Here is a 15,428-nt window from a genome sequence, read left to right as displayed (position 1 = left end):
AACTGACCTGGGAGAGGTCCTGCTCCAGCCTCTTCTTCTGGCGGATTATATCCTCCAGGTGCTGGATGGACTTTGCCACGCCCGGGTCGATGTTGACCAGGTCGTGGGAGCTGATGGATGTCTCGTGCCGCAGCATCCACTTGTAGAAGGGCAGCCCCAGGGGCAGGTCCAGCTGGGAGGGAGTGGAGAGGAGACAGAGGTGTTAGTTCAGCAGAGGGCTCCCCACTGAGAGGTTCTGGTGAACGTAAAACTCTGCATGAAAGGTGAAAGCATGTATGAGGGGTGTAGAAGAGGAGAGGTACATCACCCAACTTTATTCCTGCAAAACCAGCAAACGGGGCTTAAGTCAAGCAATGCAAGTGTAAAAATCACTCCAAAAGGACTAAATAGAAGGTCTAGAAGCATTGGCATTGGAGACTACAGAGACTGGTCCAAGGTACAACAAAGTGGTACGGTTTACCAGTCTGAAGTCCATTATGGCCTTGGCCATCAGCTTGCCCAGGAAGCGGAACTTCATCTTGATTTTGGCGATGTGCGCCGGTTTGGTTGTCCTGCCGAAGGGAACGGCAAACAGCCCTCGGGAGCTGAACATGTACTTGGTCCCTTCTTGGCTTCCTGGGAGACAGAAAAATCAAGATAGTGGAGAAGAGAGGAGATTTAAGGAGAGGAAGAGATGTTCCAATGTGGGTGTCCTCTTCAGGAGCCCATATCTCAGCAAGATGTGACTAAACAGTTGCCACCTAGGCGCATTTTGGAAAATTGTAGGAGAGCCTTTATATCTAAAATAAATCAAATTTCTGTACAGTAGTTTATTTGTTACAGAAATCACTACTAAAACATTTTTAGGAGCTCCTATTTAGAGAAAAAATCTATTCCCTAGAGGGTTGGAGTAGAAAGTTACCTTTGGGGTTGGACAGGGTGACCTCCTCACCCCTCCACAGCCCAAGGTCGGCCCTCTGCAGCTCCTGGGAGACCAGGGCGTAGAACTCCAGGGTGGGACCCAGCCCTGTGCCCACCTGACAGAAGGATAGGGGGGAAGAAGGGAGAGAGAAAAGGAAAAAGGGAGAGAAAGAAAGGAGGGAAGAGATGAGCTTCTATCCAATAAGTCCAGGGTCATGTTCAAAATGTAATCCCCCAAACGACGCGCTCTTACTTTTTATGAGAGGGACAAACTCAAAATGAAGGTGATTGAAGTGCTCTGTGATGAGGGTGTGAATGCGTATACTGTACCTCGTTCTCATACTGGATCTCCAGCATGGCTCTGGAGCTGCCGAGGTCCTGCATCACTGACTCCGCCTGCTTCAGCAGCTCCTCACGGTTTATCGTTCGCTAGAGACCGAGGGGGACGAGCAGAAAGGAAGAGTTAGTGACAAGACCAACAGGAGTCGGCAGAATACTAAAAAGCAGATGAACTGGCTGGATAATTGTAATTGGGACATCCACTCTTCTTGGCTATACTTGAACCTATTCCAGAAAGGCATTTGAAATGCATGCATTGAGCCGATTGTGACATTACACCAACATCATTCTAACATTTTCAACACCTTTTTCCTGTCGAGGCGGGGTGCCACGCGGCTGTCCTGAGAATCTGATTGGTTGATCTCGGGGTTGGTGTCGAGGAGGCGCTGCATGGCCCGGTCACGGTCAAACGCTGTTACATAGAAGAGCATCTGCCGTGTGTCGAACGGGAAGAAGAAGGGACTGGGGAGGAGGGAGAGTGAATGAAATAGTTGGTCAAAATACATGGCATATATATACATACACTGCCAGTTTATTAGGTACACTCATCTATACTGAACAAAAATAAACAACGCAACAGTGTTGGTCTCATGTTCATAAGCTGAAAATAAATTTTTAAAACAAAAATGGTTGCATCTGTATTCCCAGTCATGTGAAATCAATAGATTAGGGCCTAATGCATTTCTCAGTTGACCGATTTCCTTATATGAATTATAACTCTTTGAAATTACTGCATGTTGCCGTTATATTTTTTATTCAGTGTAGTACTGGGTCGGACCACCCATAGCCTCCAAAACTGCCTGAATTCTGTGGGGCATTCTACAAGGTGAAACGTTCTACAGAGATGTTGGTCCATGCTGATGTGATAGCATCATGCAGTTACAGCAGATTGGATGGCGATACATTCATGCTGCGCTCAGCCCGTTCCATCTCATCCTAAATTGGATTGAGGTCAGGGGACTGCACAGGCCACTCAAGAAAACTGAACTTGCTGTCATGTTACATGTTATTCCACTCCTCAATTGTCCAGTGTTGATGATCGCATGGCCACTGGAGCCGCTTCTCATTTTTTGCAGATAGGAGTAGATCCATTTTTTGCAGATAGTTGTGCATTGTGAGATGCAGTTCTGCGCTGTTATTGGTCTGTTCGTGGCCCGCCTGTTTGCAAGATTCTTTCCCTCCTCTTTCTACGTCTCGCAACAGGTTTTCGCCCACAGGAATGCCACTGACAATGTTTTTTGTTTGTCGCACCATTCTCAGTAAACCCAAGACACTGACGTGTGTGTGAAAAGCAGAGGAGTGCGGGAGTTTGAGATATTGGATCGGCGCACCTGGCACAGGTCAGTCGCTTAGGTCACTCGTTTTGACCATTATAACGTTCAACCGAAACGTAACTGAAAGCCTCGATGCCTTCTTTACATACAGTGCACCCGGAAAGTACTCAGACCCCTTGACTCTTCCCACATTTTGTTATGTTACAGCCTTATTCTACAATTGATTAAATCATTTTTTCCCCTTCAATCTTCACACAATACCCCATAATGACAAAGCAAAAACAGGCTTAACAATTTTAGCAAATGTATTAAAAATTACGAACTGAAATATTACATCTCCAGGGATGTTCAATCGGGTTCAAGTCCGGGCTCTGGCTGGGCCACTCAAGAACATTCAGAGACTTGTCGCTGTCCTGTAGGAAGGTGAACTTTCACCCCAGTCTGAGCACTCTGGAGCAGGTTTTCATCAAGGATCTCTGTACTTTGCTCCGTTCATTTTTCCCTCGATCCTGACTAGTCTCCCAGTCCCTGTTGCTGAAAAACATCCACACAGCACGATGCTGCCACCATCATGCTTCACTGTAGGGATGTTGCCAGATTTCCTCCAGACATTCCGCTTGGCATTCAGGTCAAATAGTTGAATCTTGGTTTCATAAAAAAAGAGAATCTTGATTCTCATGGTCTGACAGTCTTTCAGGTGCCTTTTGGTTCCAAGCAGGCTGTCATGTGCATTTTACTGAGGAGTGGCTTCCATCTGGCCACTCTACCATAAAGGCCTGACTGGTGGAGTACTTCAGAGATGTTATCCTTCTGGAAGGTTCTCCCATCCCCACAGAGAAACTCTGAAGTGCTGTCAGTGACCACTGGGTTCTTGGTCACCTCCCTGACTTAGGCCATTCTCCCGATTGCTCAGTTTGGCCGGCCGGCCAGCTCTAGGAATAGACTTGGTGGTTCCAAACTTCATCATTCTTAAATGGAAGGAGGCCACTGTGTTCTCGGGGCCCTTCAATGTTGTAGAAATCTTTTGGAACCCTTCCCCAGATCTAAGCCTAGACATAATCCTGTCTCGGAGCTCTACAGACAATTCCTTCGATCTCATGGCTTGGTTTTTGCTCAGACATGCACTGTCAAATGTGGGACCTTATATAGACAGGTGTGTGCCTTTCCAAATCATGTCCAATCAATTGAATTCACCACTCCAAATCAAGTTGTACAAATATCAAGGAAGATCGTAAACAGGACACACTGGAGCTCAATTTCGAGTCTAATAGCAAAGGGTCTGAAAACTTAAAATGTGTAAAAAGTCAAGGGGTCTGAATACTTTCTGAATGCATTGTAGCTAGCCATGTGACTCAATCAATCCGTTTTCATGGAAGGTGTGTAGTACCTAATAAACTAGTGAGTGCGTGTGTACACACACACACAGTTCCTTATGTAGGGGTTAATCTTGTGCCTATAAGAGAAAATTGGAATTTACTTCCTGATTTGAAATTGTCCCCAAGCCTAGTCTAGACATGCAGTTTGAGGACATTGCATTACTGAATACTAGGCCAGTAATGCCTAGTATTCAAAAGCTAGGCAGCTTTCTTTGTGTTCTGAATCAGTAGGTGTTATGAGCTGGAAAGTAGTCTGATGAGTTACCAGGTCTTCCCAAGCTCTGTGAGCCAGGTGGGGATGTTGCCGGTCATGATGACCAGAGGGTCCTGCAGCTGTCGGTTGGCCTTGGCTGTCAGCTTACTGTTGATGAACTCACTGGTGGGGATGATCTCCTTAGACACAGCATTCTGAAAAAACAACAACCTCAGCCGACTGGAACTACAACAACGCCATCATGCTCTGCCCCTCTGATGCAAAGGGAGACAGACACAGGCTGCTAGGTATTGTTTGAAGAGAGAGTTATTTGGGGGCAACTGTGTGCACTAAGAGGGTTGTCTAGCTAGCAGACAGTTATAGTGATGGTACACTGTGTTTGACCCCCTATAAGCCCACAAAGACAACAAAGACATATTTAGCATCAAGTAGATCATGTATGCTAGACAGTGGAATCTGTTGGAGGCAGACCTACAGGCTTGTGTCCCAAATGGCAATTCGTTCCCTACATGGTGGACTACTCTCTTGGACCTGGTCAAAAGAAGCGCACTACAAAAGGTTACAGGGTGCTATGTGGGATTCGACCAGTATGTTTGTCAGTTAGTGAAGTTTGAGCCAGTATCTGCGGGGTGGAGGGAGGATAGGACAGGCTACTCACGTCGTACAGGTAGAACCAGTAACTACTAATGGAGTGCAGCACCCTCAGCAGCAGGTTGACATCCAGAGACGGGTCGTCGAAGGTGATGCTCTCCGGGGGCTCCGACATGAGGTACATCTCCAAGGGGCTGGCCACGCTGGGACACACGCCGTCTGGGAGGGGAGAGACAGCAGGTCGGGTTCATATTCATTAGTGCACCCTTCCTGTTTGTCATTTTCTTACGTTTTGTGCCCAATGAATATAATGACGCCCAGATATGTATTAACTAAACTGACATGGTAAAATGTTCAGTATGAGATAAGGACATGAATGGTCAGATTTAGTGTAGGTGATAGAATGGTCAGATCTATGGCGTGCACTACTTTCAAAGTAATACGGTGTAGAGAAAAGGCTGACATTTGAGACTGAAAGCCCTTTGGCCCTGGGGTTGGCGCAAAAGCACTTTGGGACAACTGCCGATGTAAAAAATACATTTTATTAATTGATTAAACAGCCAATATCTGTGGGATTGTGTTAACAGGTCATCTCAGGTCACATTCATTGATGGTAAAAAAAAAAAAAGGTAAATTAATCATTCAATAAGCCCCGCCCCAGAATTTTGGGCATGCTGATGGATAGCAAGCGTAGACAGACACTTCAGACAAGCTCACGTTTCAAACACTTAGAAGCCATGGATGGTTATGGCAAAAAGAGTATATAAAAAAAAAAAGTTTAATTGGGCTCCCGAGTGGCGCAGCAGTCTAAGCCACTGTATCTCAGTGCAAGAGGCGTCACTTTAGTGCCTGGTTCGAACCCGGGCTGTATCACATACAGTCATGTTTGGGAGTCCCATAGGGCGGCTCACAATTGACCCAGCGTCATCCGGGTTTGGCCGGAGAAGGCTGTCATTGTAAATAAGAAATTGTTCTTAACTGACTTGCCTAGTTAAATAAAAAATACAAATATTGCCTAAATAATTGTGCACCAGGGCACATTCAACTATGATACATGAACTAGAGCTTGTTGGAAGTGTTTCTCAAATCCAAAATTATACTGTGGTTGTATTGTTAGAAACGTACGAGACCATTCGAAAGAGCGGAAGTGAATCATCTTTTTTGCACCAATCTCCGACAGTGTAATTGCGCAGATCAAAACTATATAGGACCAGAAGTGTTTATGGGGGATCTCTTCTTGAATATATAGTGGTTTCCTTTAATGTTTTCATTGCACAGACACTTTACCAGGTGTTTAAAGACAATGTTCACGTATAGGGTTAATATAAATGGTTATGCATGTTAGCTACATAAATTGGCTATATTAGAAATATAGTGCTCATCTGCTGTAGTCATTAGCAAACGATTTGATAGCACCAAGTGTTTACCAAATTGTACAACACGGACAGTGCATTCAGAGCCATCCGGTGGCTAGCCATACTACAAACCTAATTTGACAGGTTCCGTGTAATGACCACAACATTGCAAAGAGTCTCCCCATTAGCAAGGAGTAGACTCTCATTTCATTGTGCATTAACCTCTAAAAGTCTAAGCCGTTGGGGGGGTTCTACTATGCTAACATATGGAATGGTTATAGCAAGGATCGCATTTAGATATTCAATTTTGGTAACACTTGAAGTATAAAAAAAATATTTAATATTGAATCTGGCCTTTTACTAGAGACCATAGAAACGCATTGAATAACATTCATAAATTGCCCCCCCAAAAAATTGTCAAGACATTTTGAAGTGTCTCTCCTATATCTAGGAGATAAGAAAGCTCAGGAAAATGTGGTTATTGGGACATTTAACCCCTTACTTTATTTGCCATAAAACTACCTCCATACATTTGTATGGGTTACCATTAGACAAGTTCCATGACACTTGTGGAAACGGAGAACATCTTTCCTCTACAGATGTTTTTTGTGAGAAGACCAATTTTTGGGATGTCTCATGGTCTGACAAGCACCGCTGTAGATCGGCCACCGCAGATCCAGAAGGTCGACAGACAGACGTGGTGGATTGAGACGCAGCCCATGCCAAAAAACATCTAGCTTAAACTGACAGATTTTTTAATTATGTTACTTAGATTCACACATGGGTGCGTCAATAGAGACTTAAGGATTAAAAACAGTGAGATCATTGTGAGGGGTTTTCTCCAGTGGTTTGAAAGGGGAATTGGGCTTCTCGCGAAAACGTTGACCGAGGTTGCAACAGTACCAAGGTGGGGCAGGGCTTTGCAAAATGTCCATTAACTTGTTTCAAGCAGGAGAAGCAGGTCAGATCAAATCTTATTAGTCACATGTGCCGAATACAACAGGTGTAGTAGACCTTAGTGAAATGCCGAATACAACCGAATACAGACCTTACAGTGAAATTCTTACTTGCGAGTCCCTAACCAACAATGCAGTTTAAAAAAATTACTTCCTTCCCAGGGTAAATAGTACATTAGAGTTCCACTACAAAATAAACAAGCAGAACTGGTCCTTCTCAGTCTCCAGGACAGTAGACAACAGACACCCACCCCACCAGTCTAGGCCCAGAAGGGGTGGTGGTGGTTCCTACCGTGCCACAGTTCGTCCTGTTTCTTAGCGTTGCGGGGTGAGGTCTTGGTGGGGGCGGTCTGTGCCCGGCCCCTCTTACCTCCCACCGCATCCTTAGTACCATCCTCATCATCCCTCACTGGCTTATACCTGATGGGATAGAGAGTGTGTGTTAATCATCACGGGGAAAGTGACTACATCACCATGTCAGTTAGTTGCATTCGTTCACCAACTCAGCCACCTATAGACCTGTGTGTGTGATGCATCACCGGGAAGGTGGCTACACTGCACAAGCCTAACAGCCACCCAATACAAAAATCAGTCCTTTATGTTTGTTAACCAGTCCAGCCTATAGAGACTGGTGTGTGTGGCCATCCAGCATAAAAGGGGATACCATATGGTGTGGGTTTTGGTCCAGATGCCAGCCCGCCCGAGCGGGTTGGCCTCGTCGTCCGTGGACTCTCTCTCCTCCTCGGACTGCAGGCTGAACTGCCGCACTGCCTGGTACACCGTCATGTTGTAGGGCAGCAGGTGGTCGCCGATGTAGAATTGTAGCCGGTGGCGCACGCTGCCAGAGTTCAGGAACTGGGCCGCCTGTACCAGGATAGATGGTCAAGTTAAGGTTGGAGGTAACAGAATAAGTTATGGGTGGGTGGGGGAGAGTTATCATCCAATATTGAGAGTATTTTGCAAGGACATTGTAGCCACGTACCAGCGATTCGTCAATTTCATCGTCTGAACCATCATCGTCACTGTCCTCATCCTCCTCTCTGATTCGTCCGTAACCTTTAGAGATAAAAAGTCCCATTGAGCACGTCAGCATGTTACCCATTAATGTCAGCAATGCAAGGAAACATTATATTCTGCCAACAGAAAAGGAAGAACAGAAATACTCTGGGAAGGAACTTGAGAAAGCGGACCAGCTGGGTGAAGATCATTTGTGGGTGACCTATGTCCTCACGGAGTGAAAGGGCTTAACTTCTTAAGGTATAGGGGGAAGCATTTTCACTTTTGGATAAATAGCATGCCCAATTTCAACTTCCTGCTACTCATGCCAAGAATATAAGATATGCATATTATTAGTAGATTTGGATAGAAAACACTGAAGTCTCTAAAACTGTTTGAATCACGTCTGTGAGTATAACAGAACTTATGTAGCAGGCAAAACCCCGACGACTAACCGTTCAGATTTTTTTTTTTTAGGTCTGTCTGTTCAGTGAGGTCTGTCTGTTCAGTCTCATTGGGAAATTATATTTCTTAGGCACTTGTTTTCAGTTCCTACCGCTTCCACTGGATGTCACCAGTCTTTGTAATTTGGTTGAGGTTATTCCTTTGTGCAATGAAGAAGTACGGCCATCTAGGAAATGGGTAACACTGTTGAGAGTTGCGCAAGACTTAAAAAGTAGCGTTAGTTTCCTCTCGTCCTCTATTGAAAAAAGATAGACCAGTCTTCAATTTGATCGATTATTAACGTTTAAAAATACCTAGTTGTATTACAAAAGTAGTTTGAAATGTTTTGGCAAAGTTTACAGGGAACTTTTGAGATATTTTGTAGTGACGTTGCGCAATTGGGAAGCTGTTTTTTTCTGGTTTATTTATGCGTTTTGTGTAGCGTCTGCAGGGTTGAAATATGCTACTCTTTGTTTACTGTTGTGCCATCATCAGATAATAGCTTCTTATGCTTTCGCCTAAAAACCTTTTTAAAATCCGACATGTTGGCTGGACTCACAACGAGCTACACTCACAATGTGTAGCTTTAATTTAGTATCTTACATGTGTGATTTAATGAAAGTCTGATTTTATCATTTTATTTGAATTTGCCGCGCTGCATTTTCCCTGGCTTTTGGCCAAGTGGGACGCAAGCGTCCCCTATACCATAAGAAGTTAAGTCAGTAACTCAATGCAAAGTTAGAGTTCCCAGTGCTTACCTCGGACAACCAGGTAACGTTCAATTGCCTGTACCAAGGCCAGGGGATCAATCTTCACCGGGCCCCCCTTCCACTGCTTCACATTGGTACAGTCCGGGTGCCTCTGCAGCTGACACTTGAGTTGATGTGTGTTGAAGAACTTCAGGGCCTGAGACCCTCTGAAGGAGAGACACACACACACACACACACACACACACACAATGATACAGAGGTGAATACTGGCAAGTCCCCTTCACCTATACCCATATAGACTTCAGTAGGGCCAATTGGCATCACACATTAATAAATGGACAAGTGAATGACTGACATTAAAAGAGAATGTTTGTGGAACAAAAGGAAGAAATTGAAGGAAGAGCTGGGACAAGGTAAATAAACTAACCTGCTCCCATTGCCGTTGCCACTGGGGAAGTCGTGCACCTTGACAGGAAACTGCTCCATCTGGCTTAGGCAGTTGTTCATCTTGTGCACCAGTGACAGCAGGGGTCCGTTCTCAGACGGCTCCAGGCGGCCTGCCGGCTCCATCCCCGGGATCTGGAAGGGCAAAACACAGCAGGGACACGCTTCAAACATGCGTCGTATTCATTACGGCACACCGTATAAACATATTTTGCAACAGAAAATGAAAATAAGCATTTATTATTGGACAAGTTTAGGTAGTTCTTCCCTTTGTCAGTTCTATTCCATTTGTTTCCTAGCAGCTATAACCATTGTTGAACTCCACCGTTGTAAATTTAAAAATAAAAAAAAACAGCTGACAAAAGCATGGTTTAGCAGTCAATTGTGTGGCTGTGCTTAGAGTTCACATGTTTCTGGTACTAAACCATGAAAAGGAAAAACTCAAGGAGGCCGAGACACAAAAATAACACACTTAATGTAATCCATGCTTGAAAGAAATTCAAATTCTTTAAAATCCATACATAAAGATCTCATTTTTGAGCACAAATTTGTTTACATCCCTGTTAGACAATTTCTCCTTTGCCAAGATAATCCATCCACCTGACAGGTATGGCATATCAAGGAGCCAATTAAACAGCAAGGCCAATACACAGGTGCACCTTGTGCTGGGGGAACTAAAAGGCCACAAAATAAATGTGCAGTTTTATCACAACACAATGCCACTGAAGTTGAGGGAGTGTGCAATTGGCATTCTGACTGCAGGAATGTCCACCAGAGCTATTGTCTGAGAAATGAACATTCGTTTCTCTACCATAAGCCACCTCCAACATTGTTTTAGAGAATTTGGCAGTATGTCCATCCGGTCTCATAACCGCAGACCACGTGTATGGCGTTGTGTGGGCGAGCGGTTACCGTGACGGGATCCTGAGGCCCATTATTGTGCCACTCATCCGCCGCCATCACCTTATGTTTCAGCCTGATAATGCACAGCCCCATGTCGGAAGGATCTGTACACAATTCCTGTAAGCTGAAAATGTCCCAGTTCTCCCACGGCCTGCAAACTCAGACATGTCACCCACTGAGCATGTTTGGGATGCCCTGGATCGAAGTGTACGACAATATGTTCCAGTTCCCGACAATATCCAGCAACTTCAGACAGCCAGTGAAGAGGAGTGGGACAGCATTCCACAACCTGATCAACTATATGCGAAAGAGATGTGCCGCGCTGCGTGAGGAAAACGGTGGTCACTGGGTTGTGATCCACTCCTCTACTTTTTTTTAAAGGTATCTGTGACCAACAGACGCATATCTGTATTCCCGGTCATGTGAAATCCATAGATAATGCCTTATGAATGGATTTCAATTGAATGATTACCTTATATGAACTGTAACTCAGTAAAATCTTTGAAATTATAGCATGTTGCCTTTATATTTTTGTTGGGTATAAATAAAAAAGGAGCATACGCTTCAGCCTTCATCTGTGCTGTACAAACAAATGAAGGAGACATGTACTTAAGACACCTGCTGTGAGTAACTGGAGCAAGCAGCTAATAGTTCATTTTGATAATGGCGAATAGGAAGTCAATGTATAATAACAGGGAATATGTAGAAGACAAATATTTTTTGGGACAATTTAAACATCTCACAATAAAATAAATAAAAGACAAAGTCTAGGCCAGTGTTTCCCCAACTCCAGTCCCTCCAACATGTTTGTTGTAGCCTTGGAGAAAAACACCTGACTCAACTTGTCAACTAATCATCAAGCCATCAATGAGTTGAATCAGGTGTTTTTGTCCGGGGCTACAACAAAAATGTGTGCTGTTGTGGGTACTTGAGGACCCGAGCTGGGAAACACTGGTCTAGGCTACATAACAATATAATAAGCAATAGATGCAATACTCAAGTAGGTCACAAAACTCAGAGGGCGGGGCGTTGTTGAGTGAGTACCTTCTGAAGTCTAGATATTTTTACTCCTACACACCAGCCGCCATTCATTCTAGCCTGAGCGCAAACCCTCATACTGCCTTAATACTGTATTTAGAGCCATGAGTTGTATAGCCAATAACTAGGGCCTTGAGCTCCAGTCTCTTGTCTACATGGACTAAAAGACTGGAGTTGGCTCCCTTGTCAGTTACTGGATACTGAGAAAGGATGAAAGTCTTCATCTGGCGAAAAATGAGCTTCTGACCAGAGAAATAGAATCTTATTCAAGTTCTGTGCATCTGCCCAGCCGAACACAGACTTACCGGGCAGCCGTAGAAGACGTGCAGGAACCTCTTGAGGCGAACGTCACGGCTGACCAGGTCACGGTCACTGCTGGAGGTCAGGTAGAGCAGCAGCTGCTTGACCAGGCCGCTATGCTGGATCTCGAATGACGACACATCCGACTCTGACACGATGCTGCAGATCTCCACGAGGCACTCCACACCACCGTCCATCTGGGGGGGGGGTGACAACAGTCAAGAATGTTATATTCATATCCCAAGTCACTCACTACCGTACCTTAATTACCTTGTCATTAGCTAGCAGTGTAGATGGTACAGGGTACTATCAAAACTGCACAGCAAAACAAACAGTTTTTGCAAATTAGTATCAGCGAACAGGGTTCGGCAAAGCAGACTCCAAAATGTCAACTAATGAGTATGTATTTACTGTCAAAGTGCGCAAAACTACAACACAGGAGACTATTGTGGAGTACAGTACCTGCAGGCTGAGCTGTTCCGTGGCAGTGCAGAGTCTCTGGAGTACATTCAGTGCGGGGTTGCTGCCATCAATTTCTTCAGTGTTGAAGTAGCGGGCCACAAACTTACAGGCCTGCTCTTTGATCCAAGCCTTGATCTTGTCCCTGTGTGTGTGGGGGGGGGGCTATCATTATCATCACCACCACCAAGGTTGTCTGAAGATATTACTAGCTGTCAAATCATTGTCTCCTCCAGTCCTTAATTTCGTAAGTCCCTCTCAAAAACCATTGGAGGAGGTTGTCCGAGGGGAGAGCGCTTGGATCCAGGAGGAATTGAAGAAACGATCAATTAAACCAGGGGTGCCAAACATACGGCCAAGTGCCAGATCCAGCCCGCGAACCCATGCAATTTTAAGTGCGGCTCTCAGGACCTCGGGGAATGCCGAATGCAGGGCAAAATTTGTTTGACACCCCTGGATTGAACACTTGCCTAGCTACATTGTGTGACAGTTTTTACTGAAAGACACCTTCCCCAAAATGTTCAATGTTCTTGAACAGACTGAAGTACGTTTGCTCTGTGTGGTGGGGTGTAGCTTGAAGCAATGAGTGACTAATTTAAAACAAGGGCAGCGGTGCATTTTGAATCCTCATATTTGCACAACCCAACCCCTCCACGATTTTCAACTGATCTTTCAGAACACCGTATCCGTTTAAATGAACGTGTCACACAATTTTTCAGAATGAATGCAACCCTAATAACATTCTGAGTGAGCTAATAATAATCACCAACACAACTATTATAATCGCCACAATTACCAACTTTATCAACAGTACTTCCAAAACTGCTATAAAAGCAACACTTGTCATCACCACCACAACATTAGTCTTCGTCTTACCTGTTGTTGGAGACTGAGTCCTTGGGAGGGGCGCGTGCCATGCCGCTCACCCCGGCCGTGCGAGAGGGCTCAGAGTTGGTGCTGTTGGTCTGGGCGCCCAGCTTGCCCCAGGTCTTGGGGTTCAGACTGGCCAAGAAGGAGGATTTGGGGGACTGAGTAGTGGTAGGACTCTTGGCTGTAGAAACAGGAAATGGTTAGTCACAGGATACCCTATAGTTCAGCGTTTCCCAAACTGTGTCCTGGTATTTGCCCTAGCACTAGACAGCTGATTCAAATAATCAAAGCTTGATGAATAGTTGATTATATGAATCCGCTGTGTAGCGCAAAAAACAAAACCTGCACCCCTTGGGGTGGCCAGGACCAAGTTTGGGAAACGCTGCTACAGTAGTTAGAAATAGACAGAGTCTACTCACTATGCATTTATTTATTTTGGGTAAAGAAAATCACAAGGAGTCAGTTTGCATTCTGCATAAATGTCTGTCTCGACAGATATACCAGGAGTCCAGGCACAAAGAGGCATGGAGACCAAAGATGCCACATGTCGAGTTGCTCTTGCACTTAGTAATGAACAGTCACGCCAGAGTAGCGACTGGCTGCAGATAACAAAATTCACCACTGTATGTTGATTTGAATGAACGCAATACAATGTCATAGTAAAAAACCTACACGTTTATATTACTGAACAAAAACATAACGCAAAGTGCAACTATTTCACCAAAGTTAATCTTTGAATTTCACATGCTGGGCAAGGGTGCAGCAATGGGTGGGCTTAGGAGGGCATAGAGCCACCCACTGGGGAGCCAGGGACAGCCAATCAGAATGAGTTGCTCCCCACAAAAGGGCTTTATTACAGACTGAAATACTCCTCAGCACCCCCTCAGACGATTCTGCAGGTGAAGAAGTGGATGTGGAAGTCATGGGCAGGTGTGGTTACACGTGGTCTGCAGTTGCAAGGCTGGTTGGATGTACTGCCAGTCTATAAAACGATGTTGGAGGTGGCTTATGGTAGAGAAATTAATACGAAATTCTCTAGACACAGCTCTGGTGGACATTCCTGTAGTCAGCATGCTAATTGCACACTCCCTCAAAACAGCTGTGGTATTATGTTGTGACAACTGCACATTTTAGAGTGGCCGTTTATTGTCCCCAGCACAAGGTCCACCTGTGTAATGATCATGCTGTTTAATCAGCTTCTTGATATGCCACACTTGTCAGGTGGATGAATTATCTTGGCAAAGGACAAATGTTGGGACCAACACTTTACATGTTGTGTTTATATTTGGGTTCAGTACAAACACTATATATTACAAAAGAAAGTATGTGGACACCCCTTCAAATTAGTGGATTTGGCCATTTCAGCCATAGCTAACAGGTGTATAAAATTGAGCACAGAGCCTTGCAATCTCCATAGACAAACATTGGCAGTAGAATGGCCTTACTGAAGAGCTCAGAAACTTTCAACGTGGCACCGTTAACTCGTCAAACATCTGCCCTGCTAGAGCTGCCCCAGTCAACTGTAAGTGCTATTATTGTAAAGTGTAAATGTCTAGGAGTAACAACAGCTCAGCTGTGAAGTGGTAGGCCACACAAGCTCACAAAACGGGCCCGTCGAGTGCTGAAGCGCGTAAAAATAGTCTGTCCTCAGTTGCAAACGGTTTTTGGAAGCAATGTCAGCACAAGAAGTGTTTGTCGGGAGCTTCATGAAATGGGTTTCCATGGCCGAGCAGCCGCACAAAAGCCTAAGATCACAATGCCCTATGCCAAGCGTTGGCTGGAGTGGCGTAAAGCTCGCCGCCATTAGACTCAGGAGTAGTGGAAATGCGTTCTCTGGAGTGATGAATCCCACTTCACCTTCTGGCAGGGCGACGGACCAATCTGGGTTTGGCGGATGCAAGGAGAACACTACCTGCCCCAATGCCTAGTGCCAACTGTAAAGCTTGGTGGAGGAGGAAATGGTCTGGGGCTTGTTTTTCCTGGTACGGGCTAGGCCCCTTAGTTCCAATAAATATAAATCTTAACGCTACAGCATACAATGACATTCTAGACGATTCTGTTCTTCAAACTTTGTGGAAGGCCCTTTCCTGTTTCAGCATGATAATGCCCCCATGCGCAAAGCGAGGTCCATACAGGTTAATACTTGACTGGCCTGCACAGAGCCGTGACCTCTACCCCATCAAACACCTTTGGGATGAATTGGAACGCTGAATGTGAGCCAGGCCTAATCGGCCATCATCAGCGCTAGACCTCACCAAT

The 15,428-nt window shown here is 45.0% G+C and overlaps 1 protein-coding gene across 14 annotated transcripts in view; it reads right to left on the bottom strand.

Annotated features, from left to right (window-relative positions):
* The window catches only part of LOC115141687 (E3 ubiquitin-protein ligase TRIP12), a 53,612-nt gene that overhangs the window by 2,858 nt on the left and 35,326 nt on the right, over positions 1-15,428 (bottom strand). For all 14 annotated transcript variants that reach the window (XM_029680780.2, XM_029680783.2, XM_065000263.1 and 11 more), the window contains 15 exons: positions 13,176-13,350; positions 12,303-12,444; positions 11,846-12,037; positions 9,583-9,734; positions 9,204-9,361; positions 7,988-8,061; positions 7,670-7,869; positions 7,298-7,425; positions 4,762-4,913; positions 4,155-4,297; positions 1,545-1,701; positions 1,231-1,329; positions 902-1,016; positions 461-615; positions 8-172 (listed from right to left, as the gene is read on the bottom strand). In XM_029680780.2, the coding sequence (XP_029536640.2) occupies positions 8-172; positions 461-615; positions 902-1,016; positions 1,231-1,329; positions 1,545-1,701; positions 4,155-4,297; positions 4,762-4,913; positions 7,298-7,425; positions 7,670-7,869; positions 7,988-8,061; positions 9,204-9,361; positions 9,583-9,734; positions 11,846-12,037; positions 12,303-12,444; positions 13,176-13,350 (2,207 nt within the window). The remainder of the gene's footprint in view (positions 1-7; positions 173-460; positions 616-901; positions 1,017-1,230; positions 1,330-1,544; positions 1,702-4,154; positions 4,298-4,761; positions 4,914-7,297; positions 7,426-7,669; positions 7,870-7,987; positions 8,062-9,203; positions 9,362-9,582; positions 9,735-11,845; positions 12,038-12,302; positions 12,445-13,175; positions 13,351-15,428) is intronic.

The sequence above is a fragment of the Oncorhynchus nerka genome, linkage group LG14 (genome assembly GCF_034236695.1).
Source record: "Oncorhynchus nerka isolate Pitt River linkage group LG14, Oner_Uvic_2.0, whole genome shotgun sequence".
NCBI classification, from domain to species: Eukaryota; Metazoa; Chordata; class Actinopteri; order Salmoniformes; family Salmonidae; genus Oncorhynchus; species Oncorhynchus nerka.
The sequence above is the reverse complement of the archived record's forward strand: the minus strand, read 5'-3'. Positions and strand labels throughout refer to the sequence as shown.